The sequence below is a fragment of the Anolis carolinensis genome, unplaced genomic scaffold, assembly GCF_035594765.1.
Source record: "Anolis carolinensis isolate JA03-04 unplaced genomic scaffold, rAnoCar3.1.pri scaffold_10, whole genome shotgun sequence".
NCBI lineage: Eukaryota > Metazoa > Chordata > Lepidosauria > Squamata > Dactyloidae > Anolis > Anolis carolinensis.
In genome coordinates, this window is record NW_026943821.1 from 3978904 (window position 1) to 4002612 (window position 23709).

Genomic DNA, 23709 nt, shown 5'->3' on the forward strand with positions numbered 1-23709 from the left:
GGTATGCATACTCGATACGCCCAAATCTGAATACTGGCGGGTTTAGAGGGGAAAATTGGCCTGGACATTTTGGAGTTGTAGGTACTGGGATGTATAGTTTACCTGCAATCAATGAGCACTTTGAACTCCACCAAAGATGGGATTGGACCAAACTTGGCACACATACCTGATACGCCAAAATTTGATTACTGGAGGGGTTTGGTGGGAACTGACCTTCGTTTCTGGGAGTTGTAGTTCACTCACAATCAGAGAAACTGTGACCACTGATGAGTGGCACACAGAACCCCCATGACAAACTCAACCTACTGGAGGGATTTGTGAGAACTGGCTCACCATAGTGGTTGTTGTAGTTTACCCTACAGCCAGAGAGCACACTGAACACCGATGGTGTATTCAGAGCAAACTTGCCCAACATAACAAATTTTAAATACTGATGGAATTTCTTGGGGTTGACCTGGCATGATGTCAGTTGTAGTTAATCCACAACCTTATGCATTTTGTACATTTAAAAAATTGCCTTTTTCAAATAATCCAGGCATCGTCGTGCACCCAAGCTAGTCGTCTTCTTCTTAGGCGATCCCTCGTCCAAGTATGATGGCCTTTCAAGTGTAGTGTCTTGGCAGTGGGTACGTAGGTGACTGTGGAGTCCTATTCTTGGCCTGCATGTTCTTCTACAGTGAGGGCATCTGTTGCCAGGTGGAAGGCGGTCCCAGTCAGGGTTGGCTTGACGCGCCTTCCTCTTGGCACATTTCTTCCTTTCACCCTCCAGTTGTACTTCTTCAAATTCCACTGCACTGCTGGTCACAGCTGACCTCCAGTTAGAGCGTTCAAGGGCCAGGCCTTCCCAGTTCTCGGTGTCCATGCCACAGTTTTTGAGGTTAGCTTTAAACCCTTCTTTAAATCTCTTTTCCTGTCCACCAACATTCCATTTTCTGTTCTTTAGTTGGTAGTATAGTAACTACTTTGGAGATGGTGATCGAGCATTCAGACAACATGGCCAGTCCAGCGGAGTTGATAACATAGGAGCATCGGTTCAGTGCTAGTGGGTTTTGCTTCTTCCAGCAAGCTGACATTTCTCCACCTGTCTTCCCAAGAGATTTGCAGGATTTTTCGGAGCCAATGCTGATAGGATCGTTCCAGGAGTTGAGTGTGACATCTGTAGACAGTCCACCTTTCGTAGGCATATAACAGGCTTGGGAGGACAATAGCTTTATAGACAAGCACCTTGGTCTCCCTACGGAGGTCCTGATCCTCAAACACTCTGCTTCACTCGGAAGAATGCTGCACTCGCAGAGCTCAGGCGGTGTTGTATTTCAGTGTCAATGTTGATTTTTGTAGAGAGGTGGCTGCCAAGGGAGCGGAAATGTTCTAATATTTCACCATTAATCTGTATTTCTGGCATTGCAGAAGGATTGGCTGGTGACTGCTGGAAGAGCACTTTGGTTTTCTCAATGTTCAATGAGAGGCCGAGTTTTTTGTATGCTTCTGCAAAGGTGTTTAGAGTGGCTTGTACCGTGTTTCCCCGAAAATAAGACAGTGTCTTATATTAATTTTTGCTCCCAAAGATGCTCTAGGTCTTATTTTCAGGGGATGTCTTATTTTTCCATGAAAAAGTATTCACATTTATTGTTGAACAAAAAAAAGAACGTTTATTATATACTGTACAGTAGTTGTCATCACAAACCAGCATAACCAGACAAACTGTGAATCCTATCAAAAATTTCTTGTTACTACCATTATTTCCATGTTTAACACTCTATGGTAGGTACATTTACTGATCCTACATGCTCTGGTGTTCTGTTCGGCGGGCATGCTTCCAAACAAAAACTTTGCTAGGTCTTACTTTCAGGGGAGGCCTTATATTTAGCAATTCAGCAAAACCTCTACTAGGTCTTATTTTCTGGGGATGTCTTATTTTAGGGGAAACAGGGTAGATCTTCTTCTGAATGGGCACAAACAAAGTTATCGGCATATTGGAGTTCTATAACAGATGTTGTTATAAAACCCAAGCTAGTATTGTCATAAAGGTTAGTTACTAGGACCCTCTTCTTCCCTCCTCTTTTTAAAAGTTTGGTAAACTCTGTAGTTTGGAAAGGTCTACCTGAGCCTGAGATGGATAAGTAGAACCCTTACATTCGCAGGCAGCACAAATCAAGCTATAAGCTTCTGGGTAATGGGAACAATGGGCATGCTGTTGCCCTCAGGCCTTGCTTCCTTAGCCACTGTATAGCAGTTAAATGTGCAGGATGAACTTTTCATCAGCTTTATTATCCATCCTTTGCATTAGCCTCATCTTCCTTCCCAAAGAGAGGAAGCATTCTAGGTTACAGTCATAGACTTGGAATGGATCTTGCCTGCTTCTATCCTTAAAACAGATGGTTTCTATTTTTAAATTAAGTTTGTAGTTGTATTTCTCTGAAGCCAGGCTTCTCCTCCTCCTCCCTGTGCCATGAATAATGCCAGCTGCTTCTTTCTAACTGAGATCCAATCCTAAATGAAGTTTACTTCCTCTCTTCTCCTTGCAGCAGTATCGACACCTTTAGCTTGAAATTAACACCTCCCTTTAGAGTTGAGCTCTTTTTCCCTTTTCTTGTCTCCTGGTCCCTTAATCCCAGGGGCTTCCTGCTGTTAACTGACAGCTTTTCCCTTTGCACCCATATGCTGCAGTTTTTTTTTAAAAAATAAAAAAAATAAAGTTGAGGCTTCCTTGTCCATTCTTCTGTTTAGGACATTAGCTATTAACTTGGTTATCCAGGAACTTTTATTTGGTCTTTTACCTCCATTTCACTTTCAGGATCTTTCCATAGTGAACTTCCCCACCTCAGCAAACAGCTTCCCTAGTCTTTTTCTGCCAGGGTCACAAGTTTAAAGATCTGGTGATAACCTCGAAAATGTTGTCTCCACACTCCTCCCAAGACTGAATCTGTTTTGTTACAATGCTATGCATTCAAAGATCCCATTTGGAAGGTTCTTCTTGTCCGATGAGAACGTTTCTGTGAGTTTTGAAGGGGTTCTTCAAGAAGGCACAAGAACATTCTTATGAATAGGTTCTTATGGCAACAAATTACATGTTCAGATCTTCTCTGCTGATTCATATCCATCTTTGCTCCAATAAAGACATCCTCTTGGTTCTGAGACTGGTGGGATTTCACGTCCTTTAATAATCATACACAAATGGGAACTTGGGAAAAGGACAGTTCTATCTTGACCTGAGCTATATAATTCTTCTAATATCAATCACTTAAACTTCTCGCTTTCAATCACTTGAACTGTGTGCTGTTGGAGGCTTTCATGTCCAAAATAATTCGGTTGCTGTGAGTTTTCTGGGCTGCATGGCCATGTTCCAGAAGCATTCTTTCCTGACATTTCGCCCACATCTTTGGCAGGCATCCTCAGAGGTTGTGAAGTCTGTTGGAAACTGGGCAAGCGAGGTTTATATATCTGTGGAACTCTTGTCTGTTTGAGGCAGGTGTGAATGTTGCATCCAGAGAAGTCAGCCATAGCAGAGCACCTGATGAACCAACTTGAGCACAGCATATTATTTGAGAACACAGAAATGCTAGGCCACTATAACAACCACCATGTCAGACTACACAGAGAAGCAAATAAAATCCACAAGCATGTGGACAATTTCATCAGAAAAGGAGGAAACCATGAGAATGAATAAAATCTGGCTATCAGTATTTTTTTAAACTCTAAAATCAGCACAGTAAATAAAGAACACCACTCAGAAAACAGGAGAATTCCAGGCAGGAAGCAATCAGGGCCAGCTAACACCTCCCAACAAAGAATTCCCCCTGGGTAGGAAACAGTCAGGCTTTGAAGCTGCAAAGCCATTCAGTGCTAATCAAGGTTCCCACTTGCCTCAAACAGACAAGAGTTCAAACAAAGATGTGGGCGAAACGTCAGGAAAGAATGCTTCTGGAACATGGCCATACAGCCCAGAAAACTCACAGCAACCCAGTGATTCCAGCCATGAAAGCCTTTGGCAGCACATAGCTCAAGTGATTGAAAGTGTAGTCTGACATGGTGGTTGTTAGAGTGGCCCAGCATTTCTGTGTTCTCAAATGATATGCTGTGCCCAGGTTGGTTCATCAGGTGCTCTGCTATGGCTGACTTATCTGGTTGCAACATTCACACTTGCCTCAAACAAGCTAGAGTTCTTTCTCCCACCCTGGACATTCCACAGTTATATAAACCTTGCTTGCCCAGTTTCCAACAGATGTCACAAACTCTGAGGATGCCTGCCATAGATGTGGGTGAAATGTCAAGAGAGAATGCTTCTGAAACATGGCCATACAACCCAGAAAACTCATAGCAACTCACTTGAACTGTCTCTACAGTACTAAGGCTACTTTCCCTCTTAGATGATATATGTGATTGCTTTGACATTGTCATAATGTTGAATCTTCTCTTTATACTAGGAAGTTTCCCATCTTTGCTTCTCTTAATGTAGTGCTGGTTAATTGGTGGACTTTGTTTTGGTCTTTTCATAGTTCGTATTGTAACTCAACCAGGTTCTCCCTGTTCCTTTGTCCCTCCCCTTTTCTTTGTGACATGTATCATTAGTTTATGTTGCAAAGGTGTTGTTAACAAATTGACTTCTCACCACACCACAATTCATTGCTTTGTTATTTATGGATTGACTGTTTTTTGCCACTGCGGATGTTGAGCACAACATATGAGTCTTCAAGGAAAATGCCCTCTGGATGGCTCTGCTCCTTTTGGGTTTTAGTGGGAAACCAGCCACAATATAGAAGTTTCTTGGGTTCTTTGTCAGTTGAACCTTATGGTTTTTACATATGTGGTCCCCACCCCCATCGCCTTCTTGCTTAAATTGTATTATGTTAAATAATGGTGTGTGGCCACTGAATGTTTGTGACATGCAATCGTTCTGTTATTAACCCTCATTTGCAGCAAATTGGCCTCAACCCATACTGTCTATGGCAATCTGTTTTGATATGTGTATCTTTTAGCAGTGGCTTTCCTACTCCGGAAAAAATAAATCACAAAACTCAGCGTGGTTTTATATTTGCTGAATTCTGCAGTGTCGGGGGAATCAGAATTGAGTGCATGAGGAAACTGGAGTACTGCTGATCACCAGTCTGTCATCCCATCAGCTGCTTTGCATGTGTGGTATGAATGATGGCAAGTGCGATAGGCCCAGATTGGCAGGTAATTGGCTATCTGAGCCGCCGGTTCAATTGCATGTGGTGCCATAGGGGAAACTGCTTTGTGTGTGTGTGTGTGAGAGAGAGCTAGGCTTGTGCAAGGATTCTTTGCTTACATGACAGGTCAGCATAAACTCCATCAGTGATTGTGTTTTCTCAAGAAACTTTGGCAAATGATCTCTTTGTGACAAGTAGAGTTCATTGGCTTCACTATTATACTCTTCATACAGCATTAGAAGTGATTATGGTGGCCCGATTTTATTTCCTGTACTATCTATGTAACTTTCAATCATGGATGGAAAAACATTTTCCCTCTTATGTTGAAAAATCCCTGTTCCGATTATATCTCACCACTGGTTATCTACGAACGATGGAAATTAGATTTGGATGCTGTTAGGAGAGCTTCAGGTTCACTCACTGTATTTTAAGGAGAAGGCTAAAGAATGCTGGTATTTTTCTCCAAAGACCATTGACCTCTGTGAACTTGGTGGTAGTGGAATATTCCAGGGCATCCCTTGCCTCTGTTATTTGCACTACATGTAATCATTCCATCTTGGGCAGGGCAAGACCTTCCTCATTCTTCTAATATTCAATGAACAAACCCTTCAAGGGGACCTTATTACAGTATTCTTTCAGTTTAAAGGGTACTTATTTTTGTTTTCTCTTGCACCTGACCCCTTTTTTTTTGTCTGTTAGAGTAGCGCACATGCATAAAAAAGGTTCTGAAGAATATCAGTTCTGGGGCCAACTTTCCTTTCTTGTCCACGTTGTTTTTGTTTTATGGAGATGGTTTTGAAAGGCTAGAAGACTTAGGATTTAGGCTTAGCTCTTCCTCTTGCAGGGGACTTGAATGAAAGACCTGTTTAGGACTTGAATGAAAAACCATCAGGGAATACCAGGTACTATAAATTATATCCCAGGTTCCCAGGCCGTGTTTCAGAGGAAAGAATGGGCAAGGAAGGAATGGGTGTCTTCCTTGCCTAAAAAAGCCCTATGCAATTTGTGGGATAGCTGTAAAGTGACAGGCACATACATACCTTACGACTTCTGGAACTGGGATAGTTCTGTGGAGTCAATCAAGTCCTCAGATTTCTGAATTATGAAAGCTGGAGATGAGTTGAAACGTCCTCTTACATATTCTGGTTTGCACATCTGGCTTGGGACACATGGCAACCACCTTTTTCCAGGTTTCTCCTGGATGTTTCTGGATTGCCAGGTGAAGTAGACCCATAGGCTGCATGTTCTACATCTTTCGATGTCAGCAAAATTATTTTTGGGTGTAACCACTGTTGGGTTTTAACTAGTCACCTTTGGATCAAGAAAGAAGTGACCAGCACCATTTAATATTTTTTTTGCAGAGGACATTTCCACTACCGAGTTGAGTCACTAGAATATGATGCCATGTTCGTGGTTCTAGCTCTGGCTTGTTTATGTGGAACATTTTCTCCATCTCTGAGGCATACTCTTAATTACTAATTTTTTGGTGCTTTTATAGTACATGGATCAAGAGCAAAACATCAGGCTTCCAAGATTTTGCTGTCATCTTTGAAAACTTGGTGGGTTTGTAGCTATGCTTAAGTAGGGCGAATGTGTTGGCGGAGGAGAGCCTCCAGATATTAACAGTCTTCAGCTTGGCTTTCTTCCCCTTTGTCCTGACAATCCTTCCCCACGCTTCTCATCCTCACCTTCAGAACAGCGTGTCCCCCTCGCTCACGCATGTGGCATGGATGTCATGTCATGTGTTGTCTTCTTCTTTTGAAGATATAATTAAGGGCAGCTGTCTTGCTGTTCCTCCAGACTACTTCTGGCTGTTTTCTTTGGGGAGTATGCTTGCTTCAGTTTAGCTCTAATTATAGCGTCCAGGGACCCAGACAGTCGTTTCCTCTGTTTTTAAAAAAATTCAAATGCTCTCTCTTTCTCTTTATGCAAGAGCTTTAATAGAACTATGGCCTTAAAGGCTGCTTTTCTTCCTCCTTCATCAAAGATAACTGTTCAACCTGTGGCAGGATCCAGGGGGCTGTTATAAGAGGGATGCACTTCCAAATGCAATATCTTCCTTATTGATGCTTTTGGCTGCACTGATGAGTCAGAAGGAATTGGCTACATTTATCCTCATTCTCCCAGTCACATCCTAACTGGTGCAAAATAGAAATGCTGGATTTATGTTTTGTTTTTTTTTTGTCTTTTCCGTCTCTTTTAACTTCCACATGACTCCTTTGGTGTAAACAGAGGAGATGTTGGTAGATTTCCAACCTCTCGTTTGGTGCCAGTCCTCCACAGATGTTTCTAAAGGTCTTTCTCTTTGGGGGGGAAATCAGAGATAAAATGTGCAAAAGAAAGGTACATTTTGTGTTGGGATCCTACATTTCTGAGTTTGATGAAAGCAAAAAGGTGAGGAGCAAACCACAGAAAACACGTGCTGAAAAAGTCAAGGCCCATTTATTCTGGTTTGTTTGTATTGCCATTCTTTGTAGTCTTTTAAGCTACTGTAAGAAAAGTATGTTTGTTACTGTTGTTTTTAAAGCACTGGGTATGCTGTTCCATCAGGTTCACATTAATTTATATTTATTTTGCAGTAATAATAAACTTGATGTGATTTGACAGAGGCAACTTTCTACTCTTCCTCTGGAGACTGACCTGAATTCAGTCTAGACTGAAGTTTGGCATTCAGTCTAACCAGGGCTGTGGAAAGCCACATGTAGCTCTCTAAGTGTTTGCATGCTCAGCCCCAAATAGCACAGGGACTCCTTGAACCCTCCAGAAGTGGTGCGGATGTGGAATCCCTACACCCAAAAGCCTCAATTTCCTTTCCTAAAAAGCGCAACAGTGGCCCAAACCAGAAACTAGATACCACTTCTATTGTTGGCTTCTGGCTGTAGCCCAGCATAAACATTGCCTGCCTCAGTAGCCAACCCCTTCCCTAGCCAATATCTCAACTTATTAAGTGTGTGTTTATATTAAGCACAGCTTATGCAATAAAATGAACATGAAAAATATTATATGTAGATGGTTCTTGTGGTCCATTCCAAACTTTTAAAAGTCTAGATCAGGCCTGCACACCCTGCGGCCCTCTAGGTGTTTTGGACTTAAGCTCCCAGAATTCCTGAGTATTGGAACAGCTGGCTAGGACTTCTTGGAGTTGGAAGCCCAGGGCTGCAGGTTATGCAGGCCTGATCTAGATTTCTGGCTTTGAATAATCCCTTGTTACTGCATTATAAATAGTGCAGGCTTAAGAGCAGTCTATTTCTAGTTTACTTTTGGGGGATTCATTGATATGGGACATCACCATCCTAAACCTTGGCTTGCATTGTCTTTTGCCAGGGGATCTGAAGCTGCCTGATAAAGCGGAGGAATCTCAAGGAACCCAGAGAGAACCAGCCTTTTGCATCTGTGAAGCCTGCCTTTCCATGCCATCCTGTTTGCCTACTAACAGGGAGACCAGCGTTTTGGTTTGTGCCCTTCTGCAGAACCCCAAGACTTGAAGTTGAAAACATGTGAGGGGTTTCCCCACCCCTGCGCTTCCCTTGACTCTTGCTGTGGGCAAATTGTCACGAAGCCCTAAGACACCAGGCACCATGATGTTCCGGGACCAGGTGGGCATCCTGACAGGATGGTTCAAAGGCTGGAATGAATGCGAGCAGACGGTGGCCCTGCTCTCCCTCCTCAAGCGCATCTCTCGCACCCAAGCCCGCTTTCTGCAGCTGTGCCTGGAGCACTCACTGGCAGACTGCACCGAGATCCATGTCCTGGAGTCCGAGGCCAACAACGCAGGTAAGGCGGACGTCCACTTCCTAAAGCTAACTTTTTCATATCCAGAAGATTGGATCTAAGCAGCCGGTTCATGTAGAAATTATTGCTAGGTGTCTATCCAAACATTTTGCAGGATTGGATCTAAATCATCTCCTCTAACAGGGCTCTGTTGAGTCTACAAAAAGGACATGAAGGCAAGTAGGGCTCGTCAGTTTGCTGCATATTTTCAGACAGGTGTGTTCCCCCTGAACATGGAAGCATTGCTATTGAGTCTTATATTGTTGATATTCTGTTTTTGTAGCCCTTTCTTCAATCCTTAGAAGGTGATGGACATCTAAGTTTCATACAACTGTGGGCAATTACTCCTTGCTCACAGTCATCCAGTCTTGGCTTTCCTTTAAGAGAGGACGCTTTCAGATTTCTAGGAATATAGGGGAGAATTCTTCCCCAACTCCCTTTGTCTTACTCACAATTTCACAGAAATCTGTGAATGTATTCCCCTGGCGTAATCTGACACATATTGTGGTGGAAGACAAAAGTTTTCCACAAAGCATATTTACATTTGCAGCTACTCCCAGTTTTAAGAACATGCCTTCTTGACCTATGTGTTGTAAACAGAGCGCTGTCTGGATTTGCTACATTTCTCAATGTATATGGAGTTGTGACAAATATAGGAATATACCTTCCTCCACTTTGAAGAGGACCCTAAGTGTGTATAAAAGATAAATATTGACAGTGATTACCATGTGGCATCTGTCTTTTTTCAGTGAGCCACTAGTAAGGCATCCATGTCCTCACAAGTTCAATCAGATCTCACTAATCTATGTGAATGCCATAGCATTCAGTTAACCTCCTTACCCCACCCCACCCCACCAAGCTGCCTCTAGTTTTAGACTTCTGTCTTGTATTTAAGTATTGTATACATCTATAGTTTACACAGGAATATCTAGTTCAGTTGAGTGTTCAATGTAATAAACTTCATGATGTTAAATTCCTGGAAGTTTGGGCAAGCAAACGATGAAAAAGAACATATTTCATGTGAGGTTTGTTTTCCTTTAAACAACAACAACAGAGTGTCCTGTGTCATTCTGTAATACATGGATTGTGGCATAAGAGATTAATGTGTTTATCTTTATTATGCCACTTCTTTTGGCTGCTGCTGGACGTGAATTGCTACTTCTGTGGAAATCATGTCCAGCACATGTATCAAACTCAAGGCTTGTGGCTATGGTGTCTGACTTTAAAATGTCCTTTAACCTTTCCCCAAACTCAGAGGCACAAAAGCTGTTGGATTGCAATTCCCATTGTCTCCATCCGCATGACAGATAATCAAAAATGATGAGAATTGTCGTTCAATAACGTGTGGGAACCCAAACTGGGTAAAAACGAAAGAGCACCAATCATTATGTAAAATATATATATATAGTTCTCCCTCTACATCCACGGATTCTCCATTCATTGATTCAACAGCCCTTTGTAGGCAACCATAAAAACTGATGGGACCCTTGATGAAAATGGGTTTAAACACCCCTGACGTACAGGATTGGCACCATGTAAACCAAGCATGGACAAACGTTGTCCCTTCCTACTGGCTGTTAGGAATTGTGGGAGTTGAAGTCTAGAACACCTGGAGGGATGACGTTTGCCCATGTTTGATGTAAACACGTACCAAACTGTGAAAGTATCTTGCTTTGAGGAACCAGCTTTGGTGTAGAGAAGTTTCCTGAATCATCTGTACATTGTTGTCAGGCCTTCAGATTTATTAAATACCCGCCTGACCCACCTCCCTTTTCTTAACAGCTGTCATCAGCCAGTGGCACCAAGAGCCAAAGGAAAAAGTGGTTTCCCTGCTCCTCTCCCACCTACCCCTTCTCCAGCCAGGCAATGCAGACGCCAAGTCGGAGTACATGAAGCTCTTGCAGAAGGTGCTGGCCTACTCCATTGAGAGCAATGGCTTCATCGAGGAGAGCAGGCAGCTCCTCTCCTATGCCCTCATCCACCCAGCAACCACGCTGGACGACCGCAACTCCCTGGCCCTCTGGCTCAACCACCTCGAGGAGCATTTCTCTGGCAACTACTCCAGCCAAGGCAGGGGGAGGCCCGACACAGCCTATCACTCGCGCCAAGGCTCCGATGAATGGCCGGGGCCGGCAGACACGGGCCTGGGAGAACTGGGCCACGGCTGGCAGGAGAAGCCGCCCAGGGAAAATGGGCACATGTCCTTCCACCCCTCGGGCTCTGTGCCGTCAGCCATCAACAGTATCGGGAGCAGCACAAACACAGGTATGTTGGCCTGGGGCTGTTGAAGGTGCAGTCTTTCAGGGAGCTCAACCTGGGAGCTGTGTCCTTGCAGGTTGAGTCCCAATACATGTTGAGCATCTCTTATCCGGAAACCCAAAAAGATTCCAAAATGGGCCACGTGCGTGGCTGAGATGTCACACCCTTGCTTTCTGATGGTTCTGTATGCCAACTTTGTTATATGTGCAAAGTCATCAAAACAACCTAGGTTGCTGCCACTGTGGCCTAGCACACTGGCTTGTAAGTTCCTTGAGGCAGGGATCTGCCTCTTCTTCAATTGCTGGTGTTACTCTGTGAACCTCTAGGGAGAACAATGTAATGCCTTGTGGCACTCTGATAATACAAGCCAACAAAATCAAACTTTTTGTAATCATCAAAAATGAGAGTAACAAAGTTTAAATAAATTTTATGCTAATTTTAAATATATCTTTATTTCCAAAAGGTTTCCATTATGTCAACTTTTAAAAATATGATGAATGGTTTATTACATCGGACTACTGTAAAGTCTGCACATTTTGCATCATATTTGAGTAACACAAGCCAGCAAGTATTTTTCATCAGATATAATTTTAGGTCATTCTTATAGAGTTTTTTGCATTAAATTCAGATCTGTGTTTATTTTTTCTCTATCACGTGTGGTTTTTGCGATGAAGCTAATTTAATAATTAATGCATTTACATACTGATTGGCGAAGTGCGTTAAAGTACTGAGCTGGAGACCGAAGGGTCCCAGGTTCAAACCCTGGGAGCCGGGGGAGTGGCCGCTGTTAGCTCCAGCTCCTGCCAACCTAGCAGTTCGAAAACATGCCATTGTGAGTAGATCAATAGGTACAGCTCCGGCGGGAAGGTAACGGCACTCCATGCAGTCATGCCGGCCACATGACCTTGGAGGTGTGTACGGACAACGCCGGCTCTTCGGCTTAGAAATGAAGATGAGCACCAACCCCCAGAGTCAGACATGACTGGACTTAAAGCCAAGGGAAACCTTTACCTTTACCTATCAGTAGAATCTGATTGATATTTGTGCGTAAATGCATTAATTATTTGATTAGCCTCATCGCAAAAACTGCACGTAATAGAGAAAAAAAACACAGATCTGAATTCAGCACAAAAAACTCTCTAAGAATGACATAAAATTGTATTTAATGAAAAATACTTGTTGGCTTATGTAATTTTGAAGCTGTTTATGTTTATTACTCTAGCCATGGGCAAACTCACCTGGAGGGGCAAAGTTTGCCCATGCCTGCTTTTATACAGAATGTGGGGCGCACCATCAGTGGTTTCATGCCACGAACCTTGAACAGATCCTAATTCTCCATCTTTCTGGTTGCAGCATTCCCCTGCCAAATCCACCCCAGCCCCCTGAAGCGCTCCATGTCCCTCATCCCCACCAGCCAGCAGGTCCCCGGCGAGTGGATGAGCGTGGAGGAGATGGGCCCCCGGCCGGCCTTCATCTCTGGTGGAGAGCACGCGCCCCTCTCACCCCAGAGCAGCGTGGCCTCTTCCGGCAGCGAACAGACAGAGGAGCAGCCCGGGAGTCGCAACACCTTTCAGGAGGATGGCAGTGGCATGAAAGGTATCATCACATAGACTGGACAAGAGCAGCGGAAAGGGAAGGCCGTTCCTGAATCAAGGGCCACCTGTTTCGCTTTCTAATAGAGTCCTAGAGTTGGAAGAAACCAAAAGACTAATCCAGTCCCACTCCCTTCTGCCAGGCAGAGAGACACAATCTTATCCCTCCTGACAAATGGCCACCTAGCCTCTGTTGAATCATAGATTGCTAGGGTTGGAAGGGACCCCAAGGGATATCCAGTTCAACCCCCTTTCTGCCAGGCAGGAAAACACCATCAAAGCCCTCCCGTCAGATGGACATCCAGCCTCTGCTTAAAAACCTCCCAAAAGGGAGACTTTATTGAACATCTAGGTAGTCTATATTCCACTACTGTTGAAAGAGATCTTAAGGGCCATCCAACCCAACTCCTTTCTGCCAAGCAGAGAAATACAGTCCAATCCCTCCTGACAAGTGGTCATCCAGCAACATATTCCACTGTTGAAAAGCTCGGACTGTCAGGAGGTTCTTCCTAAAGTTTAGGTGGAATGTTTTTGTCCCTGGAATTTGAACCCATGGTTCCATTGTGTTCTAGTCTCCAGGGCAGCAGAAAATAAGCTTGCCCATTCTCCTCAATGTGACATCTGCTGGGGTTTGGTTCCAGGACCCCAAAGGAATCCCCAAATCCATGAATACTCAAGTCCCATTATAAGCAATGGTATGGTAAAATGTTGCCTCTTATATAAAATGGCAAAAGCAAAGTTTGGATTAAAAATATTTTCAAGGTGTAATCCCTGAGAAATAAAATACTAAATCCACATTCAGTCAGAATATACATGGGATACTATTATGAGGTGGCCTTAAGGTTGTGTCCCATATATATTTTGACTTAATGTGGGTTTCTCTATTATCTCGCTTACCTTGGCCATATCTGTCCATCATCTCCATTCTTGCAGCAACACATTTAAGACCAGTTTTTGATTCAGCATGAGCGTTCGTGGATATCAACCCATTTCTTCAGATGCTGTTCAGAGTAATATCCAGGGCTCTGGATATGAAGCATGTTTACACAGTTGTGGGAATGAGAGTGGGGTGGAATGTTATAGGATCCAGAAAGATGCAAATTATGGCCCTTGCTTATCGTCACAGATGTCTTAACCTCCTGACCACTCTCATTACAGATGTCCCTTCCTGGCTGAAGAGCCTTCGCCTCCACAAATATGCAGCTCTCTTCTCCCAAATGACCTATGAAGAAATGATGACACTCACAGAGCAGCATCTGGAATCTCAGGTATACAAAGGCGTTAGAAAACTTCACAACAAGGACTTTATATAGTTATTTAATTGCCTTATGTTCCACTTTCCTCCTGAATGGGACTCAGAACAGCTTACAGTATATGTTACAGTCCTGTATCCATGAGGGATACATCTGTGGACTTGCTGTGGAAATACGAAGCTATGGATGACTAAACCTTATTAAATGCATGACTTCTAAGTTAACATAGACTTGTAAACCTCGAAAGATGCAGATGCAGGGAACACTGTGGATGTAGTGTATCTGGATTTTAGTCATGGTCCTCCATGACCTTCTGCCAAACAAACTAGTCCAATGTGGTCTAGGCAAAACTACGATTAAATGGATCTGTATTTGGTTAAGCGAACTAACCCAGTGGGTGATTCTCCCCAATGCTTCCTCTTCCTGGAAGGAAGTGATGAGTGGAGTGCCAGTAATAGAGTTCTGTCCTGGGCCCGGTTCTGTTCAACATCTTTATTATGACTTAGATGAAGGGTTAGAAGGCATGATCATCTGTTTGTTTCCATTTCACTTTAAGTTAAACAGACATTTGGAAAATTTGGGGAAAATTATTGAGTACAGTATATCTTTAATGAGGGAAATGGGTACATGGCGGCCACAGAAGCCATGAAATTTTGGACTTGTGAAACAAGATGAGTTGGTTGGTCCTGGTGAAGGTGGCACAAAATAAGGGTAAGGTGAGGAGGGGAAAAAGAAATAATAATGATGATGATGATGATGATGATGATGATGATGATGATGATGAAATAAAACATGTATAAGTAGATAAAATGTGTTGTAGAGGTATATGTGGTATAAGTTGTAATGGGGGAAAGTTAAAAGCTGATAGAAAGTAGGCTCAAAGGTGTGTTTGATTCTTTTTTTTTTACTGTTCATTCGTATAAAATATGGCATGCTCCCTTGTCTACAATATGTAAAAAGGAGAAAGGATGTATACTTATACATTTTGATTGATAAATCTATAAATAAAATATTTTTTAAAAAAAGGAAGGCATGATAATCAAGGATACAGAAGAGACCAAATTGGGAGGGATAGCTAATAAATACTCCAGAAGACAGGAGCAGAATTCAGAATGATCTGAACAGATTAGAGAGATGATTGGCCCAAACTAACAAAATGTAGTTCAACAAGGACAGATGCAGGATACTTAGGCAGAACAAATGAAATGCAAAGATACAGAATAGGGTAAGCCTGGCTCAACAGCAGTACGTGTGAAAAAGATCTTGGAGTCCTCGTGGGAAGGAAGGTGAACATGAGCCAGCAATGAGATGCGGCAGCTAAAAAGGCCAATGGGATTTGGCCTGCATAAATAGAAAACTAGTGCCTAGATCTAGGGAAGTAATGCCACCCCTCCATTCTGCCTTGGTCAGACCACACCTGGAATCACACTGTGTCCAATTCTGGGCACCGCAATTGAAGGGAGATGTTGGCAAGCTGGAAAGTGTCCAGAGGAGGATGACTAAAATGATCAAGGGTCTGGAGAACAAGCCCTACGAGGAGTGGCTGAAAGAGCTGGGGCATGTTTAGCCTGCAAAAGAGAAGGCTGAGAGGAGACATGATGAGAGCCATTTATAGAGATATGAGGGGAAGTCATAGGGAGGAGGGAGCAAGCTTGTTTTCTGCTGCCCTGGAGACTAGGACACAGTGGAACAACAACTTTAAACTACAAAAAAGGAGATACAACCTGAACATGTGGAAGAACTTCCTGACTGTGAGAGCTGTTCAGCAGTGGAACACTCTGCCCCAGAGTGTGAGGAAGGCTTTGAAACAGAGGCTGGATGGCCATCTGTCAGGGGTGCTTTGAATGTGATTCTCCTGCTTCTTGAATGGGGTTGGATTGGATGGCCCAACGAGGTCTCTTCCAACTATGATTCTGTGAACATTCCTGAAGAGTTTTTTTAGGAGTTTGCTAAGTGCTGTGTCAACAAGTGATCTTTTTCCTCCTAAATTTGTCCAGTTTGGGGCTTTTTAAATTTTATTTTTTGGCAGCTTGCGCAACTCCTGGAAAGTTCGGTCCAGAAAATTGTGTCCTCAACTCCAGTTGCCTATATCTCTATCATGGGCATCATGAACAGAGGGGGCCATACTTGCTTGCCATGTATTTGTGCAGGGAGCGGCTATCTGTAAATGCCTCCTGTTCCCTGGCAGGTGTGTTTCACCTCTCTTTCTTCCTGCTTCCCTCTTCTTCCCCACAGAACGTGACCAAAGGAGCAAGGCACAAAATTGCCCTGAGTATCCAGAAGTTGCGAGAAAGGCAGAGTGTGTTGAAGTCTCTGGAGAAGGTAAGAGAATTGTGCAGAAGAGCTTTTTCAGAGGCTCGTGGGAAGTGGACACTGGTAGACAAAGAAGTCTAGGATGATCACAGCGTACCTCTCCTCAAGCATGTTCTATCTCTTCTTACTTCTCTCCTCTCCCATTCCTTTGTTCCTGGCAGGACATCCTGGAAGGCGGGAACTTGTGGAATGCTCTCCAAGAACTGCAGCAGATTGTCATCACCCCCATCAAAGCCTTCCATGCCCTGCAGGCCACGGCAGCATCCAAGGAGGGCCCGCCGCTGGCAGCGGAACAGCAGCACGGAGCCCCTGCCCTGGGCTTGGAGAAGAGCGGGGGCCCTGAGGACAAGGAGCCCACCCCAGATGCCTTCCCACCCTCAACGGGCTCCCCTTGTGATGGGGAATCGGGGGCCGCGCCTATCGCCGAAGGGGACATCCCCGGGCAATTCACCCGGGTGATGGGCAAAGGTGAGGCCTTGGGGTTGAGGTCGTGGGTGAAGCATACTATACTCAAATCTAATGTTCACTTTTTTTGGTGACATCATCTTGGAAAAATTAGGGTGTGCATTAGATTCGCGTAATGTGATAATCTTAGTGCAGAGCCAAAACAAAAGGGGAAGCTGCCTCAGGAGCTCCTATTTGAGGGATATATTCAGACAGGAATCAGACCGGTAGCAGAACCCAACTCTATTGTACTGTACTTGAAGAACAACTGAAATATTACAGATTATGGAAGGCAAGAAGTTGTAGTACAGGGCAGTCTGTAGCAAGGCCCCAGTTTGCAGTTCACAAACCCATATTCAACCTTTCAAAATATTCGCCTCCCAAACCACCTAACAAGTTCAGAACTGCCACCAGATGCAATAGTTTTGTCCCCAAGACCACTGGAAAACCCCAAAGTTAATCAGAAACTGTCGTCCATACCAAAGACTGGCATCATTTATGGTTAAACCGGCCTATTTCAAACCTTCCTTTTCTGGGCAAAGTTCTGGAGCAGGTGGTGGCTTCTCAGCTCCAGGGATTCTTGGATGGCAGTGATTATTTTGATCCTTCGCAGTCTGCTTTTAGGCTGGTCACCGAACGGAGACAGCTTTGGTTGCCTTGGTGGATGACCGCAGAGGACTAGATATGGGGAGTATGTCCCTGCGGATTCTCCAGGACATCTCAGATGGTGATGCTGGCAGACTCCTGGTCAGACCCCTGGCCTGTGGGGTCCTGCAAGGTTCTATCCCCCCCCCCATGCTATTTAACATCTACATGAAACCACTGGGTGAGCTCATCAGGAGTTTTGGAGTTGGGTGCCATCTCTACACAGATAACACACAACTCTATTAGTCTTGTCCACCACAATCCAAGGAAGCTCCCCGGATCCTAGACCAGTGCCTGGCAGCTGTGATAGACTGGATGAAGGCCAACAAATTGAGACTTAATCCAGGCAAGACAAGAGGTCCTTCTGGTCAGTCGCAAGGCCGATCAGAGTCTAGGGTGGCAACCTGTGCTCCATGGGGTCACATCCCGCCATCCTGGATCCTTTTGGATTCATCACTGATGCTTGAAGCTCAGGTGTCGGCGGTGGCTGGGGGGGGGGGGGGGGGGTGCTTTGCACAGGTAAAACTTGTGTGCCAGCTGTGACCATACCTCGAAAAGCCTGACTTGGCCATGGTAGTATACATGCCTTAGTTATATCCAGAACGAACAACTGTAATGCACTCTACGTGAAACTGCCTTTGAAGACTACTCAGAAATTGCAGTTAGTGCAAAGGTTGGCAGCCGAGCTTTAGGGAGTATACCATGCTCCTCCTAAAGCAGCTCTACTGGCTTCCAACAAATTTCCGGGCCTAATTCTAAGTGCAGGTGATTACCTATAAAGCCCTACACTCTTCAGGTCCCACCTATAATAATAATAATAATAATAATAATAATAATAATTTTATTCTTATATCCCGCCCCATCTCCCTGGAGGGACTCGGAGCGGCTTACATGGGGCCATGCCCAGACACGACAACACAAATCAGATAAAACATTAAACCGAGCAGTAAAACTTCAACATGATTAATAACAGTCATAAAAGTCAATATACACAATAATATTAAAATCCCGATTTGGGTCAAAATCCTTTTGAGACCATCTCCTACGAACCAGCGCGAGCATTGGCATCTGCTGGAGAGGGCCTTCTCTTGTTCCCACCACTGTCTCAAATGCAGAGAAAGGTAGTGGCTGCCCAGTTCTGGAATTCCCTACCTAAAGAAATTAGACTTGCCCCCAGCCTTCAAACCTTTTGGACGAGTTTAAAAACATGGGTTTTCTGGCAGGCCTTTGAGCTTGTGTAATTGTGGCCAGCCCAATGGCCCGATTGTGCCACTCCAAACTTTATTGCTGATGGTTAGCTTATTCGCAGGTTTTATTGCATTTTAGGAATTTTATAATTCTTATATTTTTAATGGGACTTTACGTACATTGCTGTTTTATACCTATGCTATATATTTTATATTTGTGTATTTGTATACTGTGTATTGTGGTTCAGATGCGGCACTGTAGTGCTTCTGTGAGCCACCCCGAGTCCCCCTGGGGAGATGGTGGTGGGGTACTAATAAAGGCTTATATTATTATTATTATTATTATTATTATTATTAAACTTGTTGATTTGGCTCATGGGAAGGGAATAGAGATGAAAGATAGCCCTTGTCTACTCTCTGTAGTGGAGTATGGAGTTGGAATAATGAATTCTACTAGGGAACACCATGTCCTTAAGCATTTTGAAGGCTCTACTTCCTCCCACTCTAGAGCAAGTGTGGGCAAACTTGTTAGGAATTGTGGGAGTTGAAGTTCAAATCACCTGGAGGGCCGAAATTTGCCCATACCTGCTCTAGACCAAACTACATAACCCCTTTCCTTCTTGTCTTCCCCTGCAGTGTGTACGCAGTTGCTGGTCTCCCGGCCCGATGAGGAGAATATCACCAGTTACCTACAGCTTATAGAGAAATGCCTGATGCATGAGGTTGGTACCAGGTTCAGTTTGCCAAAGGCTCGGTGCTCTTGAGAATGCAGAGGAGTCCTTCCCCTACAATTGTATTTACTGTCATCGTCTTGTATCCTGTCCTCAAAGGCATTCACAGAGACACAGAAGAAGCGGCTCTTGTCTTGGAAGCAGCAGGTGCTGAAGTTGCTCCGGACCTTTCCCAGGAAGGCTGTGCTGGACATGCAAGGTTACCGCCCGCAGAAGGGGTGAGTCTAGGGGAGCAAAGCATAGGCTAAGGCAATGATGGGCAACCTTTTGCACTTGGTGTGTCAAAATTCATCAAAAAACCTAGCATGACTTGGGTGGTGTGTCACTTCGAGAGAAAAAACATAATTTCACAATATATATAGTTTAAATAACAAAAATATATAATTGTAATATATAACTGTATTTAATAAATCAAAAACTATTTACTACCATTATTTCCATGTACAACAATCTCTGGTACCTCTTGCAGTTTCCACGCTGATTTCTCTCTATTGTAGTTTCAATATAGTCATGAATAATGAATAATATAATAATAATATAATAGTAATCATATAATAATATACTACAATAATAATAGAATATGGACTGGATGAGGGCAAACAAATTGAAACTGAATCCAGACAAGACAGAGGTCCTCCTGGTCAGTCGCAAGGCTGAACAGGGAATAGGGTTACAGCCTGTGTTGGACAGGGTCGCACTCCCCCTGAAGACACAGGTTCGCAGTCTGGGGGTTCTTCTCCTGGACTCATCGCTGAGCCTGGAGCCCCAGGTCTCGGCGGTGGCCAGGGGAGCCTTTGCACAACTAAGACTTGTGCGCCAGCTGCGCCCGTTCCTTGGGAGGTCTGACTTGGCCACGGTGGTCCACGCTCTGGTTACATCCCGTTTGGACTACTGCAACGCTCTCTACGTGGGGTTGCCTTTGAAGACGGCCCGGAAGCTCCAATTAGTACAACGGGCGGCAGCCAGATTAATAACTGGGGCGGCTTATAGGGAGCGTACCACCTCCCTACTTAGCCAGCTCCACTGGCTGCCGATATGCTACCGAGCCCAATTCAAAGTGCTGGTTTTGACCTATAAAGCCCTAAACGGTTCTGGCCCAATCTACTTGTCCGAACGTATCTCCTCCTATGAGCCAGGAAGATCCCTAAGGTCATCTGGAGAGGCCCTGCTCTCGGTCCCACCTGCCTCACAGACACGGCTGGTGGGGACGAGGGACAGGGCCTTCTTGGTGGTGGCTCCCCGGCTGTGGAACACCCTCCCCAGAGAAATACGGCAAGCCCCAACCCTTTTGAGTTTTAGAAAAGCCCTGAAAACATGGCTATGTGCTCAGGCTTTTGAAGATTAAACGATAATGACGACCCGGACTGATTTACGGCTACAGCACGAGGATTTTGGAGGAATGGATTTTAATCATATGTTTTTATATTTTTTATATTGTTTTAATTGTTTTATTGGATTTTTATTGCTGTTTTAATTATGTATAGGCATCGAATTGTTGCCAATTTTGTACGCCGCCCTGAGTCCCTTCGGGTGAGAAGGGCGGGATATAAATGCTGGAGATATATATATATATATATATATATATATATATATATATATATATATAAATGTAATATGCATAATTCCCATGGAGTAAACAACAAAACCACTGGACCAAATCACACCAAATTTGGCCACAAAAGCCATTAGTCATCCAATCAATCTGCATGCGGCAGCATGTCAGTAAAAATGGCTAGGCGTGTCAGTGCTGACATGCGTGTCCTAGGTTGGCCATCACTGGGCTAAGGCAAAGAGAATGATTATTATGATAATGATAATAATAGAATGACTACAGTTTAGCAAAGCTGCCTTGAATGACAGCAGCAGTGGGTCACATAATCCAAAATGCAGGTGGAATGTAGATATGAAGAAATGACTCCCTAGAAAATAGGATAACACTTAACACACTTTTTGTGTTGTCAAAGGCTTTTATGGCTTGCTGAGTTTTCCGGGCTGTATAGCCATGTTTCAGAAGCATTCTCTCCTGACATTTGGCCAGCATCTATGGCAGTCATCCTCATAGGTGTGAGGTCTGTAGGAAATTAGCAAAGTGGGGTTTATATACCTGTGGAATGATGTTCAGAGTGGGAGAAAGAATCATTATTGTTATTGTTATTGTGTGGTTTGACTTGGAGGTCTCCCATTCATGAGGTCTCCATAAGAGCATCAACCTTACAATAGTGAAAGACTTTGAGTTTTAGAAAAGCCCTGAAAACATGGCTATGTGCCCAGGCTTTCGAAGATTAAATGATAAAGATGATCCGGACTGATTTACGGCTACAGCACGAGGATTTTGGAGGAATTGATTTTAATCATATGTTTTATATCTTTATATTGTTTTAATTGTTTTATTGGATTTTCATTGCTGTTTTAATTATGTGTAGGCATCGAATTGTTGCCAATTTTGTACGCTGCCCTGAGTCCCTTCGGGTGAGAAGGGCAGGATATAAATGTTGGAAATAAATAAATAAAAATAAATAGAGGGAGGACGAAAGGATTGGGGGAAATGTTCCTTCACTTTTTTTCTGCAAAAAAATTAATCAGACCCTTTTATGAGATGGCTTTGAGCATATTCGAGTTCTACTCATTCCAGCAAGTATTCTTTCTGCTGTCAGTTTAATGGCAGGTAAACAACACAAAGAGAGATTATCAAAACGATTTGAGGTGGGAATGAGAAGCATAGTATTTTCAGAGTTTTCCCTTTTCAATTCCAAACTTCTCTGGTTTAAAAGATCCTGGAGTCCATGCTGAAAGAGGCATCCCAGCCTAAATGCCGGAGGGTTCACAAAGGAGCTTTCTGTGCTTTTCATCCCCATCACCTGTTAAAGCAAAATTGTGACAAGAGATGAGCACTGCTAGACTCTCTGTGTATATACCTGCCATTCAATTGATGGCAGAAAGAATACTTGTTGAAGGGAATTAAACGGAATTCTCGTCTCAAAGCTGTCTCAGAAGTCATCGTTTTTGAAAAAAAGAAAACCCTGTTAATGAATTCAGCGAAACCACATCAATAGTGACAACTTTTTTTTGGTTAAATTAGTTCTTTTGTGTCAAAGAGAAGCTTGTCACTTCAGTCTGGATCCTACAAAACGTCTCTCATTGTGGCAGTGGAGCGTGTATGTTTTCTTTGTCTACGCAGTTTGAAAGGGGCATTTATTGCTTTTCAAAACCCCAAAAGGGCTTTGCGTGGGATGGCATATTCCTGCCTCTCACCTGAGTTTGATCCGTTTACTCAGCCGATCCTTTCAGATTGGTTTCTTCCCTCTCTCTCTCCCTCTCTCTCTCTGTTGGCTGCCCATTATTTGGGTAAGGGGAATACTTTGAGCACATTTTATAAAGATCTAAATTCAAATATCTTTATAAAATAACCATAAGAGAGAGTCACCATACATTGGAGGAGGCACGAAGGCACATAGCAACATGAAATGCATGGCTATCCAGGTCTGGGTGTGAAAATTCTTCATATATAAGATGACGGTAATTCAGAAATATTACCATGAAACCTTGACTTGCGAGTGAACCGACTTAATGGGCTTTTTGAGATTCGAGCCACTGTTTTTCTTTTGCTTTGATTTGAGTTACAAGCAAGTGCGAGTGCGCCGTTCACCATCTTAAGAAGGGCTTTAAGAGAGCAGCCAGGAAAGCCCCTTGCTCTTGTCCTTATTGCTGTTATTTTACAATCCGATGGCTTTGGGAGATTGTAGAAAAGCTGAGAGGCCAGGAGCCTATCATCAGTGAACTTCTATCCTGATTAAAATAGGCAGGTTACACAGATACCTGTTGTTCACTTGATCATTGCTGAAGAATTTTACTGAAGTTTCCCACTCATAGCAGGAAACGGAAACTTATGTTATTGACTTATAACCTTCCAATTCTCTTCCCTTCCCTGAGAATAAATTATGAAGTCAAGACATTGAACCAAGTGCCTCTTAAGATTCAAGTACATTGCTTGAAGCTTATTAAAGTGTCACACGGGTGGCACTAAATCAACTGCTAGACACCAGAATTTACTTTGGCGCATTTGAAGCAGAAAGGAACCGTTGCAGTGGTTCTCAACCTGTGGGTCTCCAGATGTTTTATTTATTTATTTGCAGTATTTATATTCCACCCTTCTCACCCTGAAGGGGACTCAGGGCGGATCACATTATACACACATAGGGCAAACATTCAATGCCCATAAACACATCAAACAGAGACCAAGACAGACAGAGGCAGAGGCAATTTAACCTTCTTCTGAGGGGATGTTCGATTTTGGCCACAGGGGGGAGCAGCTGCTTCATCATTAGTTAGTCTATCATCATTAGTTT

The 23709-nt window shown here is 43.6% G+C and overlaps 1 protein-coding gene across 1 annotated transcript in view; it reads left to right on the forward strand.

Moving 5' to 3' along the window:
- Positions 1-23709, forward strand: part of samd4b (sterile alpha motif domain containing 4B) — a 41224-nt gene that overhangs the window by 4472 nt on the left and 13043 nt on the right. Inside the window, exons 2-9 of the mRNA XM_003227544.4 lie at positions 8493-8942; positions 10722-11204; positions 12552-12794; positions 13949-14058; positions 16279-16365; positions 16518-16824; positions 19269-19354; positions 19463-19581. Of these exons, the coding sequence (XP_003227592.2) occupies positions 8747-8942; positions 10722-11204; positions 12552-12794; positions 13949-14058; positions 16279-16365; positions 16518-16824; positions 19269-19354; positions 19463-19581 (1631 nt within the window). The 5' untranslated portion in view covers positions 8493-8746. The remainder of the gene's footprint in view (positions 1-8492; positions 8943-10721; positions 11205-12551; positions 12795-13948; positions 14059-16278; positions 16366-16517; positions 16825-19268; positions 19355-19462; positions 19582-23709) is intronic.